Source organism: Marmota monax, unplaced genomic scaffold (genome assembly GCF_021218885.2).
Source record: "Marmota monax isolate L192 unplaced genomic scaffold, Marmota_monax_Labrador192_F-V1.1 WCK01_AAM20220418_F8-fsc00228, whole genome shotgun sequence".
Taxonomy (NCBI): domain Eukaryota; kingdom Metazoa; phylum Chordata; class Mammalia; order Rodentia; family Sciuridae; genus Marmota; species Marmota monax.
Genome location: NW_026695240.1, coordinates 1,915,922 through 1,940,007, shown reverse-complemented (window position 1 = coordinate 1,940,007; position 24,086 = coordinate 1,915,922). Strand labels below are relative to the sequence as shown.

The 24,086-nt window shown below is 56.2% G+C and overlaps 2 protein-coding genes and 1 non-coding gene across 18 annotated transcripts in view; 2 read left to right on the top strand and 1 right to left on the bottom strand.

Moving 5' to 3' along the window:
- Window positions 1–5,320, top strand: part of Sipa1l3 (signal induced proliferation associated 1 like 3) — a 234,358-nt gene extending 229,038 nt beyond the window's left edge. For all 6 annotated transcript variants that reach the window (XM_058577612.1, XM_046440085.2, XM_046440081.2 and 3 more), the window contains 2 exons: window positions 1,193–1,274; window positions 3,145–5,320. In XM_058577612.1, coding sequence (XP_058433595.1) covers window positions 1,193–1,274; window positions 3,145–3,288 — 226 coding nt within the window. In that variant the 3' untranslated portion in view covers window positions 3,289–5,320. The remainder of the gene's footprint in view (window positions 1–1,192; window positions 1,275–3,144) is intronic.
- Window positions 5,321–7,502: 2,182 nt separating this feature from the next.
- On the bottom strand, window positions 7,503–20,611 carry Dpf1 (double PHD fingers 1). Of its 11 annotated transcripts, none has more exons than XM_058577605.1 (12): window positions 20,529–20,611; window positions 14,845–15,005; window positions 14,664–14,771; window positions 13,103–13,230; window positions 12,770–12,859; window positions 12,172–12,250; window positions 11,782–11,913; window positions 10,800–10,850; window positions 10,586–10,705; window positions 9,351–9,463; window positions 8,731–8,842; window positions 7,503–8,597 (listed from the first exon to the last, which is right to left on the bottom strand). In XM_058577605.1, exons 1-12 carry the CDS (start codon window positions 20,558–20,560, stop codon window positions 8,527–8,529), a joined length of 1,197 nt encoding a protein of 398 aa, XP_058433588.1. In that variant the 5' UTR covers window positions 20,561–20,611; the 3' UTR covers window positions 7,503–8,526. The 11 variants fall into 11 exon arrangements, with proteins under 11 accessions (XP_058433588.1, XP_058433590.1, XP_058433583.1 ...); XM_058577607.1 differs by having other exon boundaries at window positions 8,731–8,812; XM_058577600.1 differs by lacking the exon at window positions 20,529–20,611 and adding an exon at window positions 16,347–16,479.
- Window positions 12,363–12,434, top strand: Trnaa-agc (transfer RNA alanine (anticodon AGC)). Its single transcript has one exon. It is a non-coding gene; the product is annotated as a tRNA-Ala (tRNA).
- Window positions 20,612–24,086: the final 3,475 nt, after the last annotated feature.

Below are 24,086 nucleotides of genomic sequence, written 5' to 3'. Positions count from 1 at the left end.
GCCTAAGCCAGGCTATATATGAGGACCCCTGCAGTGATTGAGGCCAGGCTCCGCCCTCTGGAGTCTGGTGGGGAGAGGACAGAGCGGTGTCTCACTTGGCCATGGCACACGGGGCTTCTCACCGTCAGTGCGGTGTGTTGGTTCTGGGAAGGAGGCAGAGAATGTAACAGCGCTCTGCCTGCGTGACATGTTGACGTGCATCTGTTGGCCTCGCAGCACAGGGCCCCAGGTACCACACAGCACCTGTGTGCTCTGTGGGCAACGGGAGCCTTTTTTGAGGGTAATTTTGATTCTTGGGTGTTTTCTGCTCCACACACTGGCCCCAGCCCAACCTCCATGGAAAGTGGGACCCACTGTAAGGATGAGATGGGCACCCAGCGCTGGTGCTGCAGGAGCCATGGTGTGGGATGTGGCAGGACCTGTGGCCCCTGGGCTCACTGCTCAGTCACCTTGAACCCCAAGGTGACGACCTCCCCTCAGCCTCCCACCTCCCCCTGCAGGTCCCTAAGATAGAGAACCATGGAGGAGGAGAAAGGGAGGGAGAGGCAGGAGGCCAGGCCCCACCTCTTTCGCCCCTGTGCAGCTCACCCGACCCCATCCCCTGCACCCCATCCTCTCAGCCTTGTGAGCCCATGGCACCTGCCCACAGGTACCTCCCTCAGACCTGCTCTAAGCAGGGAGGGAAGCCTCTTTCTCCCCTGCAGTGCCAGGCGAGCTCAGAGCTGGAAGAATCTGCAGCAGAGGAGGAGCCTCTGGCAGTGGGGTTCAGATCCCAACACCAGCACAAGGGAGGAAAGTGGGTGGCGACACCCCCTCCCCAAGCCCAGGCCTCCTCCTCTGTTTCACGTGAGGTACCCTCACAGGACAGTGGCTGAGATGCTTAAATTGCTCACAAACTGCTGGGTGGCACAGGGCTTGGCCCACAGCAGTGGGGATAGGGGCTTGTCATCATTTCCAACACTGTGGTTGGTCCTGACCATAGTAGGCCCTGTGTCCGTTTGTCTATCCTCCTCCTTCCTGTGCCTGGAACAGCGCCTGACCTGCAGATGCTCAGTAGTTGTTCGGGGGTGGACTTTTGTATCCCATGGATACAGAGAAGAGATTCTCCCAAAAAGTCCCAGATACGGCCCATCCTTGGGGCAAACGCCCGCTTCAGGTGCCACACGGCTGACCTTGTCCTCCCTCTCTCCAGTGAAGAGCCACCCCTGGATCTGACGGGCAAGGTGTACCAGCTGGAAGTGATGCTGAAGCAGCTGCACACGGACCTCCAGAAGGTGAGGGCCCGCGCACACACCTGCTGCCCCTCCCCAGACCCTCCTCCCCAGACCCGCCGAGGCGCCTGCCGAGGCCACTCGGCCCCTATCCACCCTCCTTCCTGCTACTCTTGGGTCTAGGCATGAGTAAAACAGAGAAAGTGACAATTCAGAAGGCAAGGGAGCTCACGGAGACACTCTTAGACGTTGGAGAACAAATTGGTCCAACCTTTTTGGACAGCGATTGGGCAGTATTTACCAAAATGTAATCGTAGAGCAACGTGGTGGTGCACACCCATGATTCCAGCAACTCAAGAAGCTGAGGCAGGAGGATCACAAGTTCCAGGCCAGGCTTAGCAACTCAGTGAGACCCTGTCTCAAATTAATCAGTCAAAAGACTGAAGATGCTGCTCAGTGTGGGAACACCCCTGGGTGCGCTGCCCCGCTGGGGTGTGGGGAGTGTAACTGGAGGTCTGGAACTACATTACAGCTCAGTGATAAGAGTGCTTGCCCAGCATGCCCGAGGCTCTAGGTTCAAGCCCCAGCACCACAAAAAAGAAATGTAATCGTGGATCTAATTGACCCAGCAATTCCACCTGTGGGAATTGGTGAGAATCTCCAGCTTGGGTACAGAGAGATCCATGAGCAGAGATGTTCATTGCTGCACTGTTGGCCATGAAAATGGGACCAGATGGCTGTCCATCAAAAGGAGAAGGGTAATGTAAATCACGGACACCCATGCAGCAGAATGGTCTGCATCCAATTAAAACAGCAAATCTACCCCCTGACTGACGTGCAGGAGAAGGCCCAGAACTCCGGTGCAAAACACAGCAAGCTGCAGAACTGTTTCCTAGAACTTTCTCATATATATATTTTTTTTTTTTTTTTTGGTCTTCTCCACACTGGGGATGGAACCCAGGGCTTCACACATGCTGAGCAAGTGCTTTCCCCTGGAGCTATGTCCCAGCCCAGTGTGCTTGTTTTGTTTTTAATTATTAACAACCACGGGTTAAGAGGGACATGTAGGGCTTGGGATGTGATTCATGGTAGAGTGCCTGTTTGGCTGCACGAGACCCTGGCTTCCATCCACTGCACCACACAAAAAAAGGAGGGACACTAGGCGATGGCATTCCAAATGGACTGTCCCTAGGGTGTACAAGAATGAGGAGAGACAGGGCAGAGGAGACTTTTGTCTGTCATTTATATACTTTGAGGTCAAAATTAAAAAGCAGAGCATAAGGGGCTGGGGTCGTAGCTCAGTGGTAGAGTGCTTGCCTCACATGCATGAGACTATGGGTTCGATCCTCAGTACCACATAAAAATAAATAAATAAATAAAATTAAATATATATATAAATAAAAAGAAGTAGAGCACAATGTACTCCTCCAGCCCAGGAATCACAGCGGCCCAGGTTCAAACCCTGCCCCACCCTTAGTAATATGTGACCTTAAGCAAGTCACTGGCTTAGCCAGTGTTCTGTCACCCAGGAAGAGCCTCTTAGAATAGGTGATAGGGCCTGCTCAGGCTGCCTCGCTCTGTGAAGCTTGGTTCCATCTTCCAGAAAAATGAGGATAATGACCGTCCCCTGGCCCTTGGGTGGGGGGTAGGATGAGGTGATGACAGTATCGCGATGCTCGTCAGTTACTCCTAGGCAGGCTATGTTCTGGGCTTTGCATACCTCAGGGACCCCTCGGAGCCACCCTGTCAGAATTGAGGGAACAGAACCCACAGACAGGATGTGACGGGCCAGGGTTACTCAGCTGTGGAAGCAGAGCTGGGATTTGAACCCCTGCAACTGGTTCTGGCCTGGGCTCACAGATCCCCAGGGCCACTGGCTGTTCTGGGGACTACCAAGGCCACCGGCCTGATGCCCAGCCCTCCCCCCTCACAGGAGAAGCAGGACAAGGTGGTGCTGCAGTCAGAGGTGGCCAGCCTCCGGCAGAACAACCAGCGGCTGCAGGAGGAGTCGCAGGCCGCCAGCGAGCAGCTACGCAAGTTCGCCGAGCTTTTCTGCAGGGAGAAAAAGGAGCTCTGAGGCCGAGGCCACCAGGCCCTGGCACCTTGCCTGCAGGCAGGCCGTGGGCTCCTGTCCTCCTCTCTCTTTCTGTAGGCCCCTGGTGGCCGGCATGACAGGTCACTTAGCCAGGCCTGGTACCTACTGTCCCCGCAGCTCTCCACGTGGACTCAGAAACCCCAGCTAGCAGTGGGGCCTGCAGGAGCCTCCCCAGGCTGTGAGTCAGGTCAACTCCTGGTCTCAGGCCTCTGCACTGACCCCCTGTGTCCCTGGGGTCACCCAGACTCTGCCTAGGACCCGGCTGTGGGAAAGTGAGGGGCTGCAGAGGTCAGCATCCAGCCTCCACAGCGCCCAGGACCCACACGCCAGGTTTCTTCACTGCACCCAGCAGCCTGGCTCGTGGGCAGAGCCCCTGCATGAAAAAATATGGCGTGAAATGAGTCTTTACCCCCACACCCCAAAGAAGCAAGTGCCCTCAGGGCGACAGACTAGGACCCTTTGGTCCCCAGTGTACTAGCTCCAAAAAGCATGGATGTCATCCCTTCCCAGCCCCCTCTTTCCACAAAGCAGCCAGGAGCACTTTCATAGAGTTTAAATTATTTTCTTGGAGGCCCTAGGATGGAGAGAAGAAATTCCAGCATCCAGAGGCCACTTCTTTGAGAGAAAAACTATTTGTACAAACAGGACAATTTATACGATCTTTTTCTATCAGTTCCTCTCCCACCAGAGGCCACATGCCTGGGCTTGGGTCCCCCAGGTCCCTCCACCTTTGAGCTACTGACCTGGCCGGGCCAGACCGCCCGGCTCTCTCTCCTCCCAGCACGACCAAGCCCTGACCAGCAGCCAGTCCGCCTCTGGGCTCCAGAAGGCTCCCTGGGAGCCTTGGGACAGGGCTGGACAACAACAGCCTTCATCTCCTGTCTGGTTTCCTTTTCCTTCGCAAGCCCATCTTGCAGGCCCCCAGCGACGGCCACCCAGACACACTCACTGTGCTCCCCGGGGAGCACTCGCAGTGCGAACCCCAGAGACGCTGTTCTAAAGGCAATAAGGGGCAGCTGGCGGGCAGCCAGGCCAGTGTGGTACTACGCTGTTCTCCCAGGAAACACGAGTTCCTTTTTTTTTCCTTTAAAAACAAACAAAATATATATATATATATACATATATATTTATTTTTTCATGTAGAGTTGCGCCAGAACAAGTCTGGATGGCCACAGTCTGTGGATTCCCACAACCTCAAGCTGAGGATCGAGGCGTGTCCCCCATGGGCAGGGGGTCAGCAAGAGGACCCAGAGGGACAGTCAGGGTGGGGGGAAGGCGGCTTCCCTTTCTGGGAAGCACCAGGCAGGAAGGAGTTGGCAGCGTGGGCTGGGCTTAGAGCCCGAGCCAGGCAGCTGGCACTTGTCCAGAGACCCCCTAGGTTCTCTTCAGGCCCAGGAACCCCGGCAGATAGGCGTTTCTGGGACTGCATAGATCAGGCACTCAGGGAGGTGCCAGGCTGGAGGGGCGGGGGCCCGAGAAGAGGGTGTTCACTGCGTCTCCCTATGATCTGCCTCTGGCCGCCAGCATCCCCCAGTCTTGAGAGTAAAACCTCAGCCCTGCCACCTCCTCTCCCCACAGCGGTGGCGAGAGGCCAGCCTGCCCAGCACCCTCCCCAGCCCTGGCCAACTACTGTGATGTCTCCTTCCCTGGTCCCCTTCTCGGGGGTTCTCCAGGCCCCCGCCCCACCCCCCCTCCTCAGACCCTAACCTGGAGCCTTTATTTTTTTTTCTCATATCTTCAGATCATTCGATCATTTTGGGGACCTGATCATGCACACTGACAAGTGTAAATTATGATTTTGGTTTTATTTTGTTATTTTTAAAGAATTTCTGCACAACAAATCTATTTAATTTGAGGTTGGTGTTCTGATGGCTGAGATAGTAGGCTTTTTTTCATGTTGATTTGATTCATTTGGTTAATTATTCTTTATTGTCTTTTTCCCCCTCCCATCCCTGTCTTGAGATTTTCTGGCATGTTTCTGGAGGTTTCAAAGGAAATAAATGTTTCATAGAAATGGCTTGTGTGTTCACTAGCTGGGCGGCCGCCCAGTCCACATCAGCCCCCTCCTGCCGGAAGCCAACCTCAGAATGTGAAATGACCCCAAATTTAAAGGAGTGAGATTCTGCTGGGCCTGGTGGCACACCACTGTAATCGCAGAGACTTGGGAGGCTGAGGCAGGAAGACTTTGAGTTTGAAGCCAGCCTGGCACCTTAGCCAGACCTTGTTTCAAAACCAAGAAGGCTGGGGGTGAAGCGCCCCTGGGTTCAATTCCAAGTATTGGGGACAGGGGGAGAGGACACTTTTCCTTTTGGTGCCTAGTCTTCTGTGGCTAGACTCTGCCTCTTTAGGCAGATGGCACATCCCAGTGCCAGCTCATTTGCTTTTTTTTTTTTTTTCTTTTTGTAGTATTGGGGGGTTGAACCCAGAGGTGCTTTACCACTGAGCCACATCCCCAGCCCCCTTTAATTTTTATCTTGAGAGTCTGGCTGAGTTTCTGAGATTATTTGCATCTCCTGCCACAGCCACAGCCCTTCTCTCTGTGCTGGTGGAGGGGTCTCCCTCTGCCAGCCGTCTAGTGGGCAGCGCGGGGTCAAGGCTGCCCCTTCTTCCTGCAAAGGGGAGGCAAAACATGGCTTCCCTTCCCTCCATGTGAGAAAGACAACACACCCTTGCGACCTCAGCCAGAGCAAGGCCTTCCTTTGGGGCCCTTCTAGCTGAGGAGGGGACTTGAACTTATGGTCCCAGATCTGCATCTGTTGAAGTTGGGTGGGAATTTGGATAAACTGATTTTCAGTTCTGGGAATTCCATGTGAAGATCCAAGGCCTAGCCTGTGTGGGAAGTCTTAGCTCTGCTCCTGTGGGTTTCACAAAGCCTCTGGAAGGGGCTGGCCATGTGGCGGGGTCTGTGCACCCCTCCTCGCCGCCCACTTACCTGTCATCTCAAAACCCATACTTCTCCGACTCAGGCCCCTCCCCCCAAGTATATTTTTCCAAAAGTGTGGGGAGTAGGTGGCGGGGAGAGCAGCCATTCCCACTAAGCAGTCTAGAGTCCACTTCTCCCTTTCTCCACCCTCTTCCAGGCCCCATCCTTAGGCCTTGCTGCCCTCCCCCCACCAGCAGGGGCCAAGGGGGGTGGGACCTGGAACAAACTGTTCTCACATTGTCCCCTGGAGCCAGCAGACACCAGCAGCTCCCAGCACCCCGCAACCCAAACACAAGGCCAGCCCCTAGAGCGCCTCAGCTGCACCCCGCCCACCCCAGCTTTCCTCACTCGTCCTGGCCCCCAACTCACTGACCACCCGCTCCAGCCGAGCCTCTGCCCAGGCTCTGAACTGCCTCCACACCTCTACCCATCTCCAGGTTTCTCTGCTGCTCCCCTAGATTCTGGGTCTGTCCCGCCCCCAGAGGTCCACACCACTGTCTCGTCCAGGGACCTTGCTGTCCCCATGTGGGCCTTCCTCCTCCCCCCTCTCCTGGGGCGCGGCCGCCGACGCTCCATCACTCCTGGGTCCTCTCCCTCCAGACCCCGCCGGCCTCCCCGCCTGTCTCCCCGCGTGGCTGCTGTTTTTATTACTATGATTTCCTCCCTCACTAAATCTCTGTTCTCTCGGGGCTCTCTTCCCTAATTCCTGTGGCTTTCTCCTCATCTCTCGGTCCTGTTCTGTCCTCTTCTGATTCTCTCAATAAATTTGTGACTCTCAACCTTTCTCCCTCTCACCCCGCCTACCCCGACCCCAGTCTTTCTCCTCCTGTCCCTGGGTCTAAACACTCCTCCCACCTCCTCTCCCACCCGTCTTCTCCCCTTCCCCACCTCTTTGCCCATATCTAGGACAGTGGGACTGAGGTGCCTCCCGACACCCCCACTCCCCACTCTGGCCTGGGAGGGACCGCCAGGCTCCCATCCCTCCCTTCCCCCATCCTCACTCCCGCCTCCCTCCTGCCTCCCGCTGCAGCTGCAGCAGTCCGTTGCCAGGGCAACCACAGCTGGCTGGGCGGGAGCCCCCTCCGCCCCATCCCCCTCTTCTCCTTTCTGGCAAGGCTGGGAGGAGCTGGGACAAAGCCAGAGGGAGGCGGGGTGCAGGGGAGGAGGTGGTGGTGGAGGTAGAGGCCCTGCAGTTGCTTCTCCCCCAAGGAGGCCCCAGCTCCCCTTCTTGGTGACGCCCCAAACCAAGCTGGAGAAGGAGGCAGTGGTGGGCAGAGGGGTCAGGCCCAGTTTAATACACAGAACAAGGTATTTCACAGCAGAGGCAGGCAATGAAGGAGACTCGGGTACAGGGAGGGTTCTCCTGGACTGGGGGGACCCCCAGACCCACCCCCACCTGCAGTCTCAATTTCCCTTTTTTAAACCCGAACAACAAACACACACAACCACAAGAAACAACTGCGCCACCTTGCTGCCCCCAAAATGGCCAGCAGGGTCGGCGGGGGCAGCCTGGCCTGGCCAGGCGGGGACGGGGAGCCGGAGGAGGAAAAAAAATGAGTCCTTTGCAGGTCTGTGCTTCTCGTCCCAGCGGGCGCTGGGTAGGGCCGCCTCACGCCACGGTGCCCATGGCACGGCTGGCACCGGTGGGCACGGGGTGGGGCTGTCAGGGAGGGGCAGGAACAGAGTTCAAAACCATGGTTCACATCATGCAGTATCCACGGTGGGCACCAGGAGGGGGCGAGGGTGGACACCATGCCCACCCACCCTGGGCACAAGGGGAACGGTGCCCACCGTAGGTGGGGAGGTGGGACAACTGCGACTCCAGAAGTGGGGGTGGGGCGCCAGGCAGGAAGCTGGCCTAGAAGGGTGCCCAGTGGACGCTCAGCAGTGCCCTTCACCCAGCCAGGCCTCACAGGACTCTTCGTATATATTAATTTCTTTTTTTTTCTTTTTCCTTTTTTTCTTTTTTTTAGTTTTTGTCTTTTTCTTTAGAAAAAGGCTCTGTCCATGCCCCTGGCTGGCATCACTACCCCTCGTGCCCGCCCAGAGGCGGGGTATGGCTTTGAGGGGAGCAGAAGCCCCGGGTGCTCATTTGCCAAGGGATGGGGGGGAAGGGCGGGCGCCACCCACCCACAGGGCCAGCATCTCACTGGCAGGGGACAGGCCAGCATCTCACTGGCAGGGGACAGGCAGCCCAGCCCCGGGGCGTCACCCTCTCCCCTCACACTGGGGCGCAGGGTGGGGCGAGAGGCAGGTGGGCAAGCACCACCCTGGAGTCCGGAGAACCAGAGCCAGGCCTAGGTGAGGGTGATGTAGGCAGAGGCCTTTTCTTTCAGGTGCCGAAGGCAGAGGTGACAACTCCAGCTCCCTGTGGGGCAGGCGGGTGGCAGAGGGCCGAGTTAGGCACAGTGCGGGAGGGTGGCCTGCCCCTTCCCACCCAGAGGGTCTCCACCAGGTGCAATTTTCCGGCCCACCCACCCCCACGTCGTCCCTTCTCTCACCTTCTGGGGGCTCCGCCATAGGGGGGCTCAGGCAGTACATGTGGTAACCCCGATCGCAGTCATCACAAAACAGCAGCTGGTCCTGGGGGGTGAGACCCGCCCAGCTGGCACCCTGGGGGCACGGGCACCAGAAACCGGGGTGGGGGGCTGGGGCAGGGGCGAGGTGGAAGGGGCTGGGGGAGGTGGCCCCTTCCCGAGAGCAGGCTCTGGGGCCTGCATCATGGGCCACGCACAGACACCCCTGGGGACTGAGCTCAGGGTCGAGGTCTCTGGGCCTCGCAGACTGAGGAAGACGCTAAGACACCCTGATACCAGCTCTGGGAGGGAGTTGTGGTTCGCATCCCAGGTGACCTCAGGCAGGCCACATCCCTCTCTGAACTCGGCTTCTGCTCCGTAAAGTGGGAACAAGAGCACCTACCTCGCGGGTGGTTGGGAGGTGTCAGAGATGAGGAGTATAAAGTGCCGGGCTCAGTTAATGGACACTAACAATGACAATGATGCGCGTTACTGGTGTTCCCCAGGAGCAGCTCTGGGAAAGGCTTCCGGCTCCACAGGCAAAGTGAAGGGGCCAGGTGGGGAGGGTGGCTGGGGTAGGTCCCCTGGAGGCGGCAGGCACTCACGTCGTTCTCCGAGGTGCCACACAGGCTGCAGGACTTGCACTCGATGCACTGCCAGCGGTAGGTCCGCACAGCCGCTGTCATGTTCACCGTGAACTGTAAACACGAGGGGTGTCCTGGGGGCCGAGGGGCAGGAATGTGTGGTTAGGGAGTCACTGTGATCCCAGGGGCTACTGACCCCTGTAGGGAAAATGGCTCTGACCCCACCCCTGGCTCATAAGACCAAGAAGAGCCTCAGTGGTCCACAGCCTGACCCCAGCCCTGCACACCCTGCCGGGGACCTGCCACACACAACCAGCAGGACCTTGGCCCCCACAGCTTCCTGCCCAGCCACCACGGCAACCACACTCTGCTCCCCAGAATACCATGGCAACCGCATTCCATTACCCGCAGTGCTGTGGCAACCACTTTCTACCACCCACAACACCGTGGCAACCACAATCTGTTAACCACAGTGCTGAGAAGCCACATTCCATTACCCACAGCAGAGTGGCCAGCCAGGCCGGCTAACCACAGTGACATGGCAACCACGCTCTCAGCCACGACGCCGTGGCAACCACCTTCCACAACAGGTCCCATACCTTGTTCCACAGCCAAAGCCCGTTACAACATGATGCCCCAGCAACCAAACTGTCGCCAACAATACTTGCACTCCAGTGCCCCGGTGCCTACAGCCAGGGCCATGGTGCCCAACACTCATAGCCACTACCTCCAGTGCCTGACACCCCCAGCCACTGCCCCAGCACCATGACAACTACATTCCATTATACCAAATTGCCATGGCAACCATATTTCACTCTCCAGGATACCATGACAACCACAATTCATTACCCAGTGTGTGAAGCAACCTGTCCATTACACAGTCCACCATGGGGACCCACATTCGTCAACCACAGTCCAATGGCAAGCACATCCTGTTACCCACAGGACCCGTGCAGTAGCGATCCATCACTCCCGCGTCTCAGCCCCTACCCACAATGCCTTGAGCCTTCTCACTGCTCTACATGCCAGATAAGCATGTGCCACTGTGTGCAATGCCACGACAACCAGGTCCCATCATTCCACTGACCCAACTGTTCCCTGTGGTCACCATCACCTGTGTCAACTCCACTGCTCTGCTTAGCTGCAGCCCAGGGATGGGCTGGGTCCCCAGGAACCTCACTCCTCTGCCCCCATCCTCCAGGTCTGGACTCCTGGATGACCCCCCCTTGCCAGAAAACTCTAGTGAGGGTTGTCACCTGATCGCCCACAGTCTGCACAGGAGATGAGGTCCTCAGGACACCCGGTCTTCTTGGAGCCCCCCAGGCAGAAGTCACAGTAGCCGTTGGGGATGACGGTGCCGTCAGGCGCCTTCTTGGCTGAAAGACAGCAGGCCCGGGGTTCAGGTGGGGCAGGCGGGGGCACCCAGTCGAAGGTGGCTGCAGAAGTAGGAGTGGAGGGAGGCGTCCCTACCTGTGTGTTTCCTTTGTGCCTCGGGGACCCAGGCCAATTCTTTGTAAAACTCTGGGGTGGGGGGGACAGAGAGAGGGGCTCTCACCATAGGCAAGGCTCCACCTGCCCCCAGCCTCAGCCCCAGGGGTGGGCCCTCAGTCCAGGCATAGGGGAAGTGGAGAGAGAGGAGCTACCCTGATCTGTGGGCAGCCTGGGGAGGGGGGCAGATAACTCTCATCAGGACCCCAACTCTGGGCAACCGATGTGCCCATATTTATTTATTTATTTATTTGCTTTTGTGGTGCTGCGCTGGAACCCAGGGAGGGGCTCTGCTGCTACACCCAGCCCCGTGTCCTCTTTACTGGATAATAAATCTGGCAAGTGAATTCAGCCTTAGGAGGAGCCCCGCGCCCCTCAGGACCCGTCCACCGGCAACACCCTGAATAGGCCCTGCCCAGCTAAAAATCCGTTGGGTACCGCTGGCCAAGGCCTGGGGTGGAAAAAGACACCCGAAGAAAAACTGAGAAGCGCCCGGGCAAGCACTGGGTCTGCGAGGACGCTGCCCTGCCCCCCGACAGCTGGGGGCCACAGTTCCCTCCCCGGCTGGGCCGCGGGGTGGGGTGGGCACCGCAGTGTGGGGTGGGCACCGGGCGCCGCCAAGGGCTGCAGGTCACCCACCCTGGCCTCGGTCAAAGCCCAGCCGAGAGGAGGAAGCGAGGCCCGGGAGGGAGGGGATCATCTATCACCCCCTCCCCAAGCTCTAATTGAAACAATAAATCAGACCCAGAAATATTACGCCCGGCCGAGAGCGAGGGAGAGATGGTTGGTTGCCATGGCAACGCCAGAGCCAGCATCCCCCATGGTCGGTGGGGGAGGGAACCGCCGGGCTGGAGATTTTCCAGAAATGTCTGAGGGCCCCCACCCCCTCCCAGGCCGCCACCAGGCTCCTCCCGCCCCCTGCCCACCCGGGGCCTCACCACCCACGACCCAGCCTGGGGCTCACGTTTGTGGTTGTTTTTCCGGTGGAAGGGCAGGGCGTGGCGCTCGGCGTGCTCCTCCCCCTCCTCCTCGGCCAGGTGGGTGTGGGTGTAGTGGTAGCTCAGCCCCGGCCGGTTCTTATACCGCTTCCCACAGACTGGAGGGCAGGAGCGCGGGTCAGCCTCCGCCTCCACCCGGCCTCCGTCAGCCTCCACCGGGCCCCCTCCCTGGAGCCCCATCCCATCCCCACCCTGGGACAGGAGGGCACCGCAGCCAAGCCAGGGGAGAGGTCTCTGGGCCACTCTCTCTCTCTCTCTCTCTCTCTCTCTCTCTCTCTCTGTCTCTCTCTCTCTCTCTCTCTCTCTCTCTCTCTCTCTCTCTCTCTCTCTCTGTCCCCCTCTTCAGAAGGACTCACTATCACAGACATACGGCTTGTCTCGGTCCTCCAGGGAAGCGGTGTCCTGGCGTTTCCGTAGACCCCCGATGCCATATGCCTGGGGGAAGGGTCAGGAGTGAGGGACCCCGAAAGCGAGGAGCCCTAGAGAATGTTCATCATTTGTGCTTGAACATCAACTTGCCAAAATACAAAATTCTGTTTTATGGGGCTGGGGTGTAGCTCAGTGGTAGAGCACTTGCCTAGCATGCAGGAGGCCCTGGGTTCTATCCCCAGCATAATAATAGATAATAATAATAATAAATAATAAATCTCCCCCAAGCAACTTGTGAACTTGCTAGTAATGCAGACTTGGACCTCTGAAGTTGGGTTTCCTCACCTGTAGTACAGATATGAAGACAATTTTAACCCACCACATGAACTCTGCTTTTCAAATAGTTTAATCTACATGAACCTCAGTTTCCTCAACTGTGAAACAGGTATAAAATCTCCTACCCCTTCAGACTGCTCTAGGGATTGAATGAGGTCAGACTTGCGGCAGGGGCTGACCACCATGCACACTCAATAAATGGGATCTGTCGCTGTAGGGACGGGGCAAGAAGAAGCTGTGGGGTGATACCTTTCCTTTGGCCCTGTTCTTCCTCCTGGGAATGTCATCCTCCAAGTCTTCCACCTCAAGATCATGTGGGAACTCCAGCAACTGCTGTTTCTGGGCACCAGGAGAAGGGCGATTAGCGTCAAGGGAATGGGGACCCTGATCTGCTGCAGACTGGGGGTCAGAGGGCAAGTCAGGGGTCTTCCCAAAAGTCAAGGAGGTCTGAGAGGATGGAAATTTAAGGAACCCAAAGGCCCTTGGGAGTTAGGGGAGGTTTCAGGGCAGGAACATGACATGCCAGGGAGGTAACAGGGGTGAGAAGAGATTACAGCTGGGGTCCCCAAAGGGCAGTCCCACCTGACAGTCCATAATGGTCTCCTCCTCCTTCAGCTCGACCTTCTTCTCCCCTGTCTCAGCACACAGCAGAGCCTCGAGGACTGGCCCTTCTGGAAGGCCACCTTCCTTCTTCAGGGGTGTCTCACAGTCTGGAAACAGGGTGCCAGGTAAAAGGGGTGTCAAGTGAAGAGATTGTCCTCAGATTGCCCAGGCTGGGGGACAATGGTCTTTCCCACACAGAACCAGCAACCAACACAAATATTCAACACATAGCTAGGGGAAGGATGGGGGCGGGGGACAACCACACACAGCCACACCCTCACATCTACTGAATACACTTAGGTCAGAATCCTGGGTACACAGAAACTCTTAGGCACAACACAGACCATGGGACGTGCCCAGAGCCTCACAAATACCTACATCCACTAGGGACCCCAGCCAGTCCCTCAGATACACTCAAACAGATCCATAACTACAACAGGATACACATAGACATACACAGGGAAGATGCAGACAGATAAGCTGCAACAGTTCAACCCCCAAAGGAAGGGTCACAACCAGGCTCTCAAATACACCCAGACACAGCCAGACCCTAGATATATCTGGACACATGAGGAAGATAGATCCAGAGACACCCAAAAAGAGATAATTAGACCCACAGATATACTTCACTCTCCATGGAAAACACACAGCCAGGCCCTACAGTCCACCTAGACACATACAAACATGCCCAGGGAGACTCTCTCAGATGGACAAACACACATAGACATACAGACAGTCCCAGCAAGGCAGTCAGACACAGGCAGAGACACAGACAGATGAGCAGTGCAGTAATCCTGAGGACATCCAGACACTTGGAGACACCAGGACAGAGGAAGAAAAACCACTGGAGTCTTTGATTTCCTGGATCCATTCAAGAAGTGCTCAGTCCAAACACTCTGTGAACCAGCATGCACGTGAGGAAATACACGTAGTAGGACAGACGAAGGCACCAATGGAAAGAGATCCCCCAGACATGGGGAAGCATCGGACCCCCACAGGAAGAGACAGCCCGATGCCCTGATATGCCCAGAAACCTTTAGAGCTGGCTGTGCTAATGCACCAGACATGCCCAAGAAGAAATACACCGTTGGACACACCTGGAAACACCTAGAAATAGATACCCACGGATACACTCCACTGTGGATGGAAAATTATGGCCAGGCACTGACATATCTAAACACACACACACTCTCATGCACACGTGGAGATAAATAGCTGGATGCTCTGAGGCATCCACAGAAGGAAATACTGCCAAACTCAAATGCACCCCAGCTCCCAGGCAAGGAGATGTAGTCAGAGACTTGATACATTTAGACACACCTAACACACACCTCTATGTCCTGCATACCAGGCAGGTATAAGAGGAGACACAGTTGGAAGTTCAGTGACTCAAAGAAAGCTGTAAAACCCAAGACTCCGGAGCAGACGCCTCCGGCTATTCAGACACTTAGGAAGATAAAAAGCAGTGCTCTCACGCACTCATCAGGGGGTTGGGGGCATTGATGGGGCCACAGCAGGCACAGGACGCAGTTCCACCCACCGATCTTGTACTCGCAGGGCCGGAGTCTGGGGTCCTCTAGGATGTTGAGTCTCCGTTTCTTCCTCCAACAGCGGGCGGGATAGGTGTAGATCTGTCCTGGGGCCAAACCTAGAGGAACAGGGGCGGTAAGAATGCAGCCCGGAAGCTGGGCTCCGCCCCACCCCTCCCTCCCAGCAGGTACCGGGCCCGCGGTGGGTCTTCTCCATCCAGATGTAGCAGTTGTTCTGGGCCACACCGGTCTGCGAGTCGAGGAAGGGCAGGCGCAGGCTGCGCTCGGCGCACAGGCGCGCGTTGTAGCTGCGGCAGTGCTCGATGGCCTCGCGGTAGAAGTCCTCGCCTAGGCTACGGGGCGAGGAGCGGGCGGGCAGCTGTCAGCAAGGGCAGGAGCAAGGAAACCCAGTACCCCGCCCCCGGCCTTGAGCTCCCGCTGGTCTGGGAGGGGTAGACAAACCCCTGCAACCTCAAATCTCCCCTCCCGTCCCTCCAGAACCCCGGGTGGGGGAGGGGACCCCCAACCTAAGACTCCTGCGGGCCTCCAGCTAAGGAGTGGATAATATAGAAGCAGACAAAACCACACGGGGACCCATCCATACATGAACACATAGAAACTCACAACATAAACCGCACAAAGTCACACGAGATTCACACACAAAGAGAGACATATCCCAATACTCACAAAGGAGAAACAGACAAATCTCACACACGTGCACACACAAATATCTCCTGAAAAACACAAATAATCCAAGTTACACAGTGTAGAAAACTACACAAATATTTACGCACAAATACACATCACATATCCAAATACACAACACTGAACAAATCACCCACACCACAAAGACCCACAAGCACATCACACACACTCATCCAAAGAACACATATAGTTACACAAATGCCAAAAGACAGGGACTATAGAAATAAATTACGCACATATGCACTTACACACATATCCAAAGACACAACACAAATCACACATACGATATCCAGGCACAAAGAAATCACAGAGATTCACACAGGTACACACATATTCACAAAGATACACAACATAGAAACCAATATCTAAAATTCATATCCAAACACATACAGATACACACATATAAAACACAGTAGCAGTCAGATCCACTCATTCACACAAAAACTTACAAATACATACATACCTACATATCCAAAGGCACAAGACACAAGACAAACCCGTCGTTCATATGCACACACTCAAAGACCCAAATATCCGAAGACATGTAGTGTAGAATAAAAGAGACCATATTCATAACCACACACAAATCAAAAAAAAAAAAAAAAAAAGAGCACAAGTCATACATACTCCATACACTCCACATCCCAAGACAAAGGTAGTGTGGACTCCACTCGAGTTTACCAAGGCCCTGGCATCCCCAGCCCATTTCACCCTCTCCCAAACCCAGGGTTTGCGGGGCAGGGACGATGACCCCCTTTCCCAAAAAGGACCCAGAGTCCCTCCACGCCCTCCACCCCTCCAGGCAGCGCGTCGGACACCATTCTTGCCACAGACCCATAGTCACACACACTCGCACCCCCGCACAGCCCGGCACACGGTGACAGCCCCCTTGACACCCCATCGGCCCCACCCCCAGCCGCCACACAGACACACACAAGCAGGCGCAGACCCGCGCGCGCCCTCCCGCGCCTCCCGCCGGCCCGCAACACCTCAGGGGGCTGGGGATGACCGTGGCCATCTTGCTCCCCGGGTCCTGCCCCCAGCAGGTCCCCGGCGGGTCGGTCCTCCCAGCGGTCGGGCGGGCGCTGAGGCCGCCCATCCATTCATTCCCGGGGGGCGGGACCATGCGGACCACAGCCAATCACGGCGGCGGGGCGGGCCCGCCCGAGCCATGCTGGGAGCCGTAGTCTCGACCCGGCCCCGCGGAACCCGGGGGGAGGGCGGAGCTCGCATCACTCACACACGCTCACTCACACACATCCTCGTCCCACGTGCACACGCTCGCACCTGCACACCTGGCCTAGCGCACACCCGCACATCGCAGTTTACACATACATTCGCAGCCTCCCGCACACTCCCACTCACGCCCTTTCACAGGCACTCACACAGCTACTCGCGCACACCCACTTTAATATCTCGCAGGTGCCCGCACAGACGCCTGGCTCGCTGGCACCTAACCCACAACTTAGAGAACCCTGCCCTGCCCCAGGGTCCTCGCTCACCCCAGCCACCGTCAACCACCCCACCCTGCTAACTCCTCCCGCTGGCCCGACAGCAGCAGTCCTGGTTAGGAGCTGTAGCCACACCTCTGGGTTCAGATCCCAGCTCTGCTACTTGCTGGCTTGGGATCTTGGACAACATTTCTGGGCCTCGTGCTCACGGACTGTCATGAGGATTAAATGATAAACATGAATAAAAAATGTTTTAGCATAAAAGAGTAGGATTTATTCAAGTGAGAAGAAAAGAGAAAGAGCTCAGGCAGGGAGAGAGGGAACCAGAGAGCGGTTGCACAAAACATGGGTAAAGTGTTTTTAAAGGGACCTGGGTGCGGCTCAGTGAGTATCTGAAAGCTCTGGGCTCTGGCCCAATCCCCAGCACCAAAAAATAAACACATAAATAAACAAGTAAATAAATGCAATGTACCCGGCAGGTAAAAAGTGCTCAATATATTCATGTATTCCCCCAGAGAGGATCTGAGATGTACAGAAAGGATCTGATATAAAAATCTGAGATATAAAATGGTGATACCTTATTAGAAAGAATAATGCCTGCACTTGGTAGATGCTCAATAAATATATGTTGAGTAAATACATGGAGCACCCACCATGTGCAAGACAGTTCTCTTCATTTCTTTTTAATTTTTTTTTTTTTTTTTGTACTTGGAATTTAACCCAGGGGCACTTTACCACTGAATTACATCACCAGCCTTTTTTATTTTCTATTTTGAGATAAAGTCTCACTAAGTTACTGAGGGCCTGGCTCAGTTGCTAAGGCTGGCCTTAAAATTGAATGTGAGGAAGGGGACTTTACATGCCCTTAGGTCCTAGCAGCTGTTTGAAGATGGGACTGAGGAAAGGACTCACACACTCAGACATCCATTCCCAAGGGACTTAACCTTCTTTTCTCTCCCACTATCACCCATTCAGACTCTAACCTAAAGGATCCCCAGAAAATGAGCTGACCTACTAAGTCACACAAAGCTCATCCAGTCTTTACACACACACACACACACACATACACACACACACCCCATAACCTGTAGATTTCCACAAACTCCCCCCGCCCCCCAGGTAAGCCAGGTAAGACTTTGAATTGTCCCTCCTCAATCTCATGAGGGGGTAGGTGTTGGATTCACTTCCAGCCCAAAGTGACAAGAGGATTGAGTGAGAGATATATGCATCCCCTTGATCACTCTGGTCTCTGGTCCCTCTAGTAGCCACCCTACCCTATTCACCATAAGACCCACCCCAGATACACTGTTGGGCTCAGAGGGTGACCTTCGCCTTCCTCTCTCCCCTCCCATCACCCTCCAGAACCCCAGCACATCCCCCTTCGCTTGCTCCCCACACCTCAGGCCTCAGAAGCTCCAGCTCACTCCGGCTCCACCCCAGTGTTACAGCTTCCAATCCACCAAGTGGAGCCCAGTATAGACACTCCATCACCTGCCCCTTGTAGAGGACTCTCCCTCCCTTTCCTTACCCTGTCATCTTCGCAGACCCTTTCCCATACACTTCCCCGTGAACTTGACCTCACAAGTCAATTCTCAAACAATCTCCCAGCCCCAGTCCCAGTCCCCTATGTGGGAGTTGGCCCATAATAGAAATCAGTATTGATTAATCTATTTATACTACTATCAGTAATCACTGCTACTCTGCAAGTAGCACCTGTAATCCCAGTTACTGGGGGTGGGGAGGGAGGCTGAGGCAGGAGAATCACAAGTTCAAGACCAGCCTCAGCAACTTAGTGAGACCCTGTCTCAAAATAAAATAAAATAGGAGGGGGGGGGGGCTGGGACAAATCTCAGTGGTAAAGTGTCCCTGGGTTCAATCAATCAATTAATGTCCTTTAAGCCTCACCACCACCCCATGAGGTATAATAACTGTTAGACTCCCCAATTCACAGATGGTAATGCTGAGGCTCAGAAGGAGAAAATTAATGGTTCAAGAGAGAGTGAATTCAGGCAACTCCAGGCTCCAGCTCCCACGGGAATTTGACTCCAGCATTCTTTGGGAGCAAATGGGTCACCTTCACCCCTGTGGAACCCTTGGAAGGTGACCTAAGTGTGGCACTCTCCCTCTCCAGGGCCCCCAAGGCCAGCATCCAGCTGGCTCCTGCTCTTGGCCTCCAGGACCCTGCAGCTGACACCACGCCTCCTCCAGCGCAAACGTGTAGGTTTGGTCAGTCTGAGGGGCCTGGATGTCTGGAAAGCCACCAACTGCCCGGACAGTTTGGGGGCCCCTCACAGGAAAGTCATCTGTCTGGGTGTGGGACATAGGGTGAGGGAAGCAGAAGTATCACCACTTCCACCAGCTCACACTGACCTAAGCCCCAGACACCTCTCCCCCCCTCTGCTCACAGAAAAGCCACCTCAAGTGTAGGCACGTGCCTGTAAGTCCCCGCCCCCCGGGCCCCTACCCTAACTCCCACCCCAACCCTATCCACCCACTCCAGAAACCAGAAGTGACTGGGGCCTTTGATCCCGCCACCAGACACAGCCCTCCTAGTGAATGAGTGGGGGGCGTTCCCCACCCACACGTCCATCCCAGCACTGTGTGCTCAAGGTCAAGGCAGCCAGCGCACGGGGCTGGGGGGGAGGGGGGAGGTCGCCCCGGCCCCTTTGTGCGACGCCGCGGGCGCTCGCTCTCCGCCTATTCCAGCAGGCCCGGGAGGAGGGGGAGGGGAGTGCCGCGCTCGCCTGCGGGGGAGAGGGCGGGAGTGGCCGTGAGCCTGTCACTCGGAGCCGGCTGTCACCGCCTGGGAAAGGGGGCGGGGGAGCGCTGGAACCCGGGAGTCCGGGATTCCGAAGAGGAAGGGAGAGAGGAGCCGGAGAGAGGAGTGGAGAAAGCATGGGATGGCCAGGAGCGGTGGGAGGGGCTGGGCTCGGACCCAGACGGACGAGTTCCCAGCCGCTGGGCCGCAGAGGAGCTAACGTTCGGAGGAGAGGCGCAGGCACTGGGAGAGGGAGGGAATCCCCGGAGACTGAGGGCGCTCCCAGCACCCCTCCCGAGGCACCGTCCCCAGGGGATAGGCAGGAGGTGCTCTCTTTAGATGTGCATGGGCGGAGAGAGGGAGGGATGCCCCGCTCCAAGCTGACCGCGGCGTCGGGGCTTCTAGGTCCTGGAGACCCGGGGAAGGAAGAGCGGAGACCATAGGGATCAAACGAGGGATCCCCGACGTCTCAGCCCCCACCCTGCGGCCGCACGGGTCGAGGTCCCCGGAGAACGAGGGGGAAGGAGAAAGATGCTCTGACGGGAGGAAGAGGGTGATGGAAACCCTGGAGACCGAGGTCCGGACTTCGGTGTTGGTGCTTCCAGCCCCGTCTGGGGCAGGCCCCCTCCCCCAGAGACACTGAGGAGGAGACATGGAGGAGAGGGAAGCCCCTACCCCCACTCTGGGTGGGGAAAAGGCCTCCGCCACCCCCTAGCCCGCGCCACATTCCTTCACTGACAGCGACAAAGAAGAGGCGCCCCCGCGACCCTGGAAGGGCTCCCGTCCCTAACCCCAAGGGACGACTGGGGGTGGCAGGCCCCCAGAGGCGTGGAGGCGATCTGGGGACCCCCATTCAACTCCCATCCGCGAGCTGAGTCCCCCTCCCCAGCCCCAGGGAGGGCGGGGGAAGGGCTCCTGGAGATGGGGTCCGGACGCGGGGCGGGGACGGCGGGGACACTCACGACTTGAGCGGGTTCTGAATGGCGGTAGCCATGGCCCGCTCGGCTGGGCCGCCTCCGGCCCGGGGCGCCGCTGCCGCCGCGCGCGGGCCCAGCCCGGCCTGCGCCGCCCGCTCTGCCGCCCAGCGCGCTACGATTTCATTCATTCTTGGGGCTGCGGCGCGAGCCGAGCGGGGCGGGCCGGGGGCGGGGCTCAGCCAATCCCCGCGCCTCCCGGCGCACGACGGGACGTGGAGTCTAGGGGCGAGCGGCTGCGCCCGAGGGCGCCCCTGCAGGGACTACACGTCCCAGGGGGCGTCGGGAAGACAGCGCGCCCATTGGCTGCTGAGGATACAGGGCGGGGCGGGGCTCCTCCCCACCACAGCATCCTTCCCGCCCCTCCCTGGAGGTGCCCGGTTCCCAGCAGGGGCTCTTTCCTTCCTCCTGGCACCGCGGACGCGGGAGCAGGTTGTCCCCAGATTGTGGGTCCCCCCAGGGTATGTGGATGACCCGTGGGGTCTGTCGTGTATTCTCGTCTGTGCCTTCTTGCCTCTAACGTGTAAACCAGCATGGAACAGGCACAGATTTAATCAATGCCTTTGTTTATTTATTGAGCACCTGCTATGTGCCAGGCATTCCACTAGACCCTAAAAGTACAGCAATGATCAAAACAAAGTCTCTGCTATCAAAAAGTTGAGGAAGACAGAGGACAAAATGGAAATTAATTAGATACGATTGTTTCAGAGTGATAAGTGCTATACAGAAAATAAAATTGAGTGATTTGAAGAAGTAGTTTCTGAACTGACATTTGAGCTGAAACACGGAAGTTACCAGCTCTATACTACAGGGGGCGGGGGGGGGGACATGTCTGACACAGAGATCATCCAGTGCAAAGGCCCTGGGGTGAGAAAATGCTTGGCATGTTCAAAGTCTGCTAAGAATGCTAATGTGACTGAAGCAAAGTGAGAACAAGACAAGATGGGGAAGAGAGTGAGCACCCAGATCATGTAAGGGCTTGCAGGCCAGTATAACGAAAATGGATGTTGTACTAAGTGCAATAAATCATCTTTGACTCCTTTTCCAGAAACACACCAAGCCCATTCTATTATTTCTATATTCACAAAATAGACCCAGGATGGGCCCACTCTCCTCCACTCCGTGGCCTCAACCCTGGTCCTGTCCATCATTGTCACCTGCCTGCACAGTCCCAGCAGCTGCATCCGTGGTCTTTCTCCCTGCCCACCAAATCTGTTCACACATAGCTGAAGCAGGTTGTGCAAAACATTTATTGCATGAAACTGTCAAAACTTCCAATGGCTTCTGACACACTTAGATTAAAATACGGAGTCTTAATGCCCTCCAGGCCCTGCTCCAACCTTCCCCAACACCCATCACATTTCTGACCTCTTCTCCCTCCTTCCTTCTCCAACTTCCTTGGCTAACTTTACACACCAGCCTTCACCCTGTTCCCAGAATATTCCAGCTTCACTTCAGCCACAGGACCTTTGCATTTGCTGTTCTCCTGCCTAAAATGCTCCTCCTATTATGTCCTCATGGCTCTATTCCTCACATCATTAAGTTCTAGGATTCAATGTCACCTCCTCAGACACAACCCTGGGTAAAATAGCAGCCCCCATAACTCTGTCTTCTGAAATACCATGTTTTTCTTCTGAACATATATCATAGTCTGTTACCACCTTATGTGTATATTTAGTCCTTTAGCCTGCCTCCACACAGTAGGACACGGTCTCATCCCCACTACCCAAAACAGGACATGAAGTCCTACTCGGGAGGCTCAGGCAAGAGGATCCCTTGAGCCCAGGAATTTGAGGCCAGCCTCGCAAATATAGCGAGATCAAGTCCCCACTCCACCCCCCCAAAAAAGCCATGATAAATAGCAGGTATTCCAAATTATTTGATGAACAAACAAATGTCCCATTTAGTCATAATGCTCCATGTCCCTCCCTGATGTGCAGCTCCAAGCCAGGGACCCAGCAGGGAGAGAGGGTAAGGTGGGTCTCAGGCTGTGGACAACCTGAAGTGGCTGGGGGTCCTTGACGGACACCCTCCAGCAGAGGATCTAGAGCTGTCACTTCAAGGTGGAGAGCTGGGAGAGATCAACAGCACGTTCACTATTCCTAGACCATTATAGTTGACAGCCCTGTGGGCACGTTCTGGGATCACAGCTGTGATGGAGGTGACCCCAGACTCTGCCACAAGCTCCCAGTCCAGTGGGGTGACAAATATATCACCTGGCAATGGCAGCCACAGATCTCAGGGACCTGGGAGGTACAGGAGGTGGTGGGATCCCAGAGGCAGCTCCTGACCCATTCTGAGGGTCCTGGAGGCCTTTCTAGAGGAGGGGACCCCTGATCTGTGTGCAAATCATCCTGAGCCCTGACCCCTGACCTGTCCAGATACCAGGCAGCATCTCTGCTCTCACCTCCTGGGTCTCTGATGCCTGATCTAGTCCTGGGAATACACCCAGATCCCAGCAGTCAGCTCAACCCCCGAACCTAAGGGTGTGACCACCAGAGGGCACTGTGCTCCAGTCTTTGGCAGAGGCAGCTCCCCCATCCTCGGACAGGGGAGAGCTGGAGGAAGCCTGGGGCCAGGAGGGTAGACACTGGCCCTGCATCCTGAGCTTCCAGCCCTGTCCAGGACCTGGCTCCAGACTCTCTCTCTCTCTCTCACCTCTCTGTCTCTCACCTCTCTCCTCTCTTCCCTTCCCTTTCCTTCCCTTCCTCCCTCTCTCTCTCTCTCTCTCTCTCTCTCTCTCTCTCTCTCTCTCTCTCTCTCTCTCCAGTGGACCTGGAATCCCTAGGAAACTGTCCCAGACAGCATGGGCATTGGAGCCCAGCATTTGCTGACCCCCACCAGTCCCTCTAATATTCAGAGGCTGCAGCCCTGATTGCCTGAGCTGCCCTTGGGACACTGAGACCGGCTTTAAGAGCTCTTCTGCCTAGAGAAGGCACTAAGAAGGTGGGGCTGGTGTGGCACACGGTACTGGGGCAGCAACAGTAAAGTAACAATAACAATCAAGGCCACTGCTTAACGTTTCCTGAGCCCCAGCATGGGACAGAGTTTTTTTTTTTAATAAGTTTGAATACTGAACCCCACAGGTCCCCTCACCACCCACCCTGGGCAGCAGGACTCAGTTCCCCAGGGACCAGGGAGGAAGCTCTGGCTGATGTGGGCCAGGCCCTCATCCAGATTTAGCATCCCTGGGGACAGGGAGAAGCTAATACCTTGGGGGGAGGGGGGGCTGCAGACTTCCTGTGCCAGGAAAATGCCATCCCTGCCCATCCCCCACCTCCCAGTCCTGTAGATTCAGGGTGTCCAAAGGCTGATCCCAGAATCTGTCCTTAGTAAGTCCCCCACCCTTTCAAAGGAACCCAAGGGCCTGAGACTCTGGGTTGGTGTCCAGAGACAAACAGAAGAAACAAAGATGCCATGGTGCCAGCCTCCGGTGGGCTGGGCCGGGTAGGGGGCTGCCATAGAGCCATAAAAGGGCTCAGCTTCCTGCGATCCCTCCAGGCTCTGCTGAAATTTGCTGATACTCTGGGGTCCTTTCGGGTTCTC

Coding starts and splice junctions, on each gene's coding strand:
- Dpf1 (XM_058577600.1), bottom strand. CDS start 16,456: ATGGGCGGCCTCAGCGCCCGCCCGACCGCTGGGAGGACCGACCCGCCG. Junction 15,006..16,346: donor GTCATCCCCAGCCCCCTGAG/GTGTTGCGGGCC, acceptor CTCGCCCCGTAG/CCTAGGCGAGGACTTCTACC. Junction 10,706..10,799: donor GGCACAAAGGAAACACACAG/GTAGGGACGCCT, acceptor GCTGTCTTTCAG/CCAAGAAGGCGCCTGACGGC.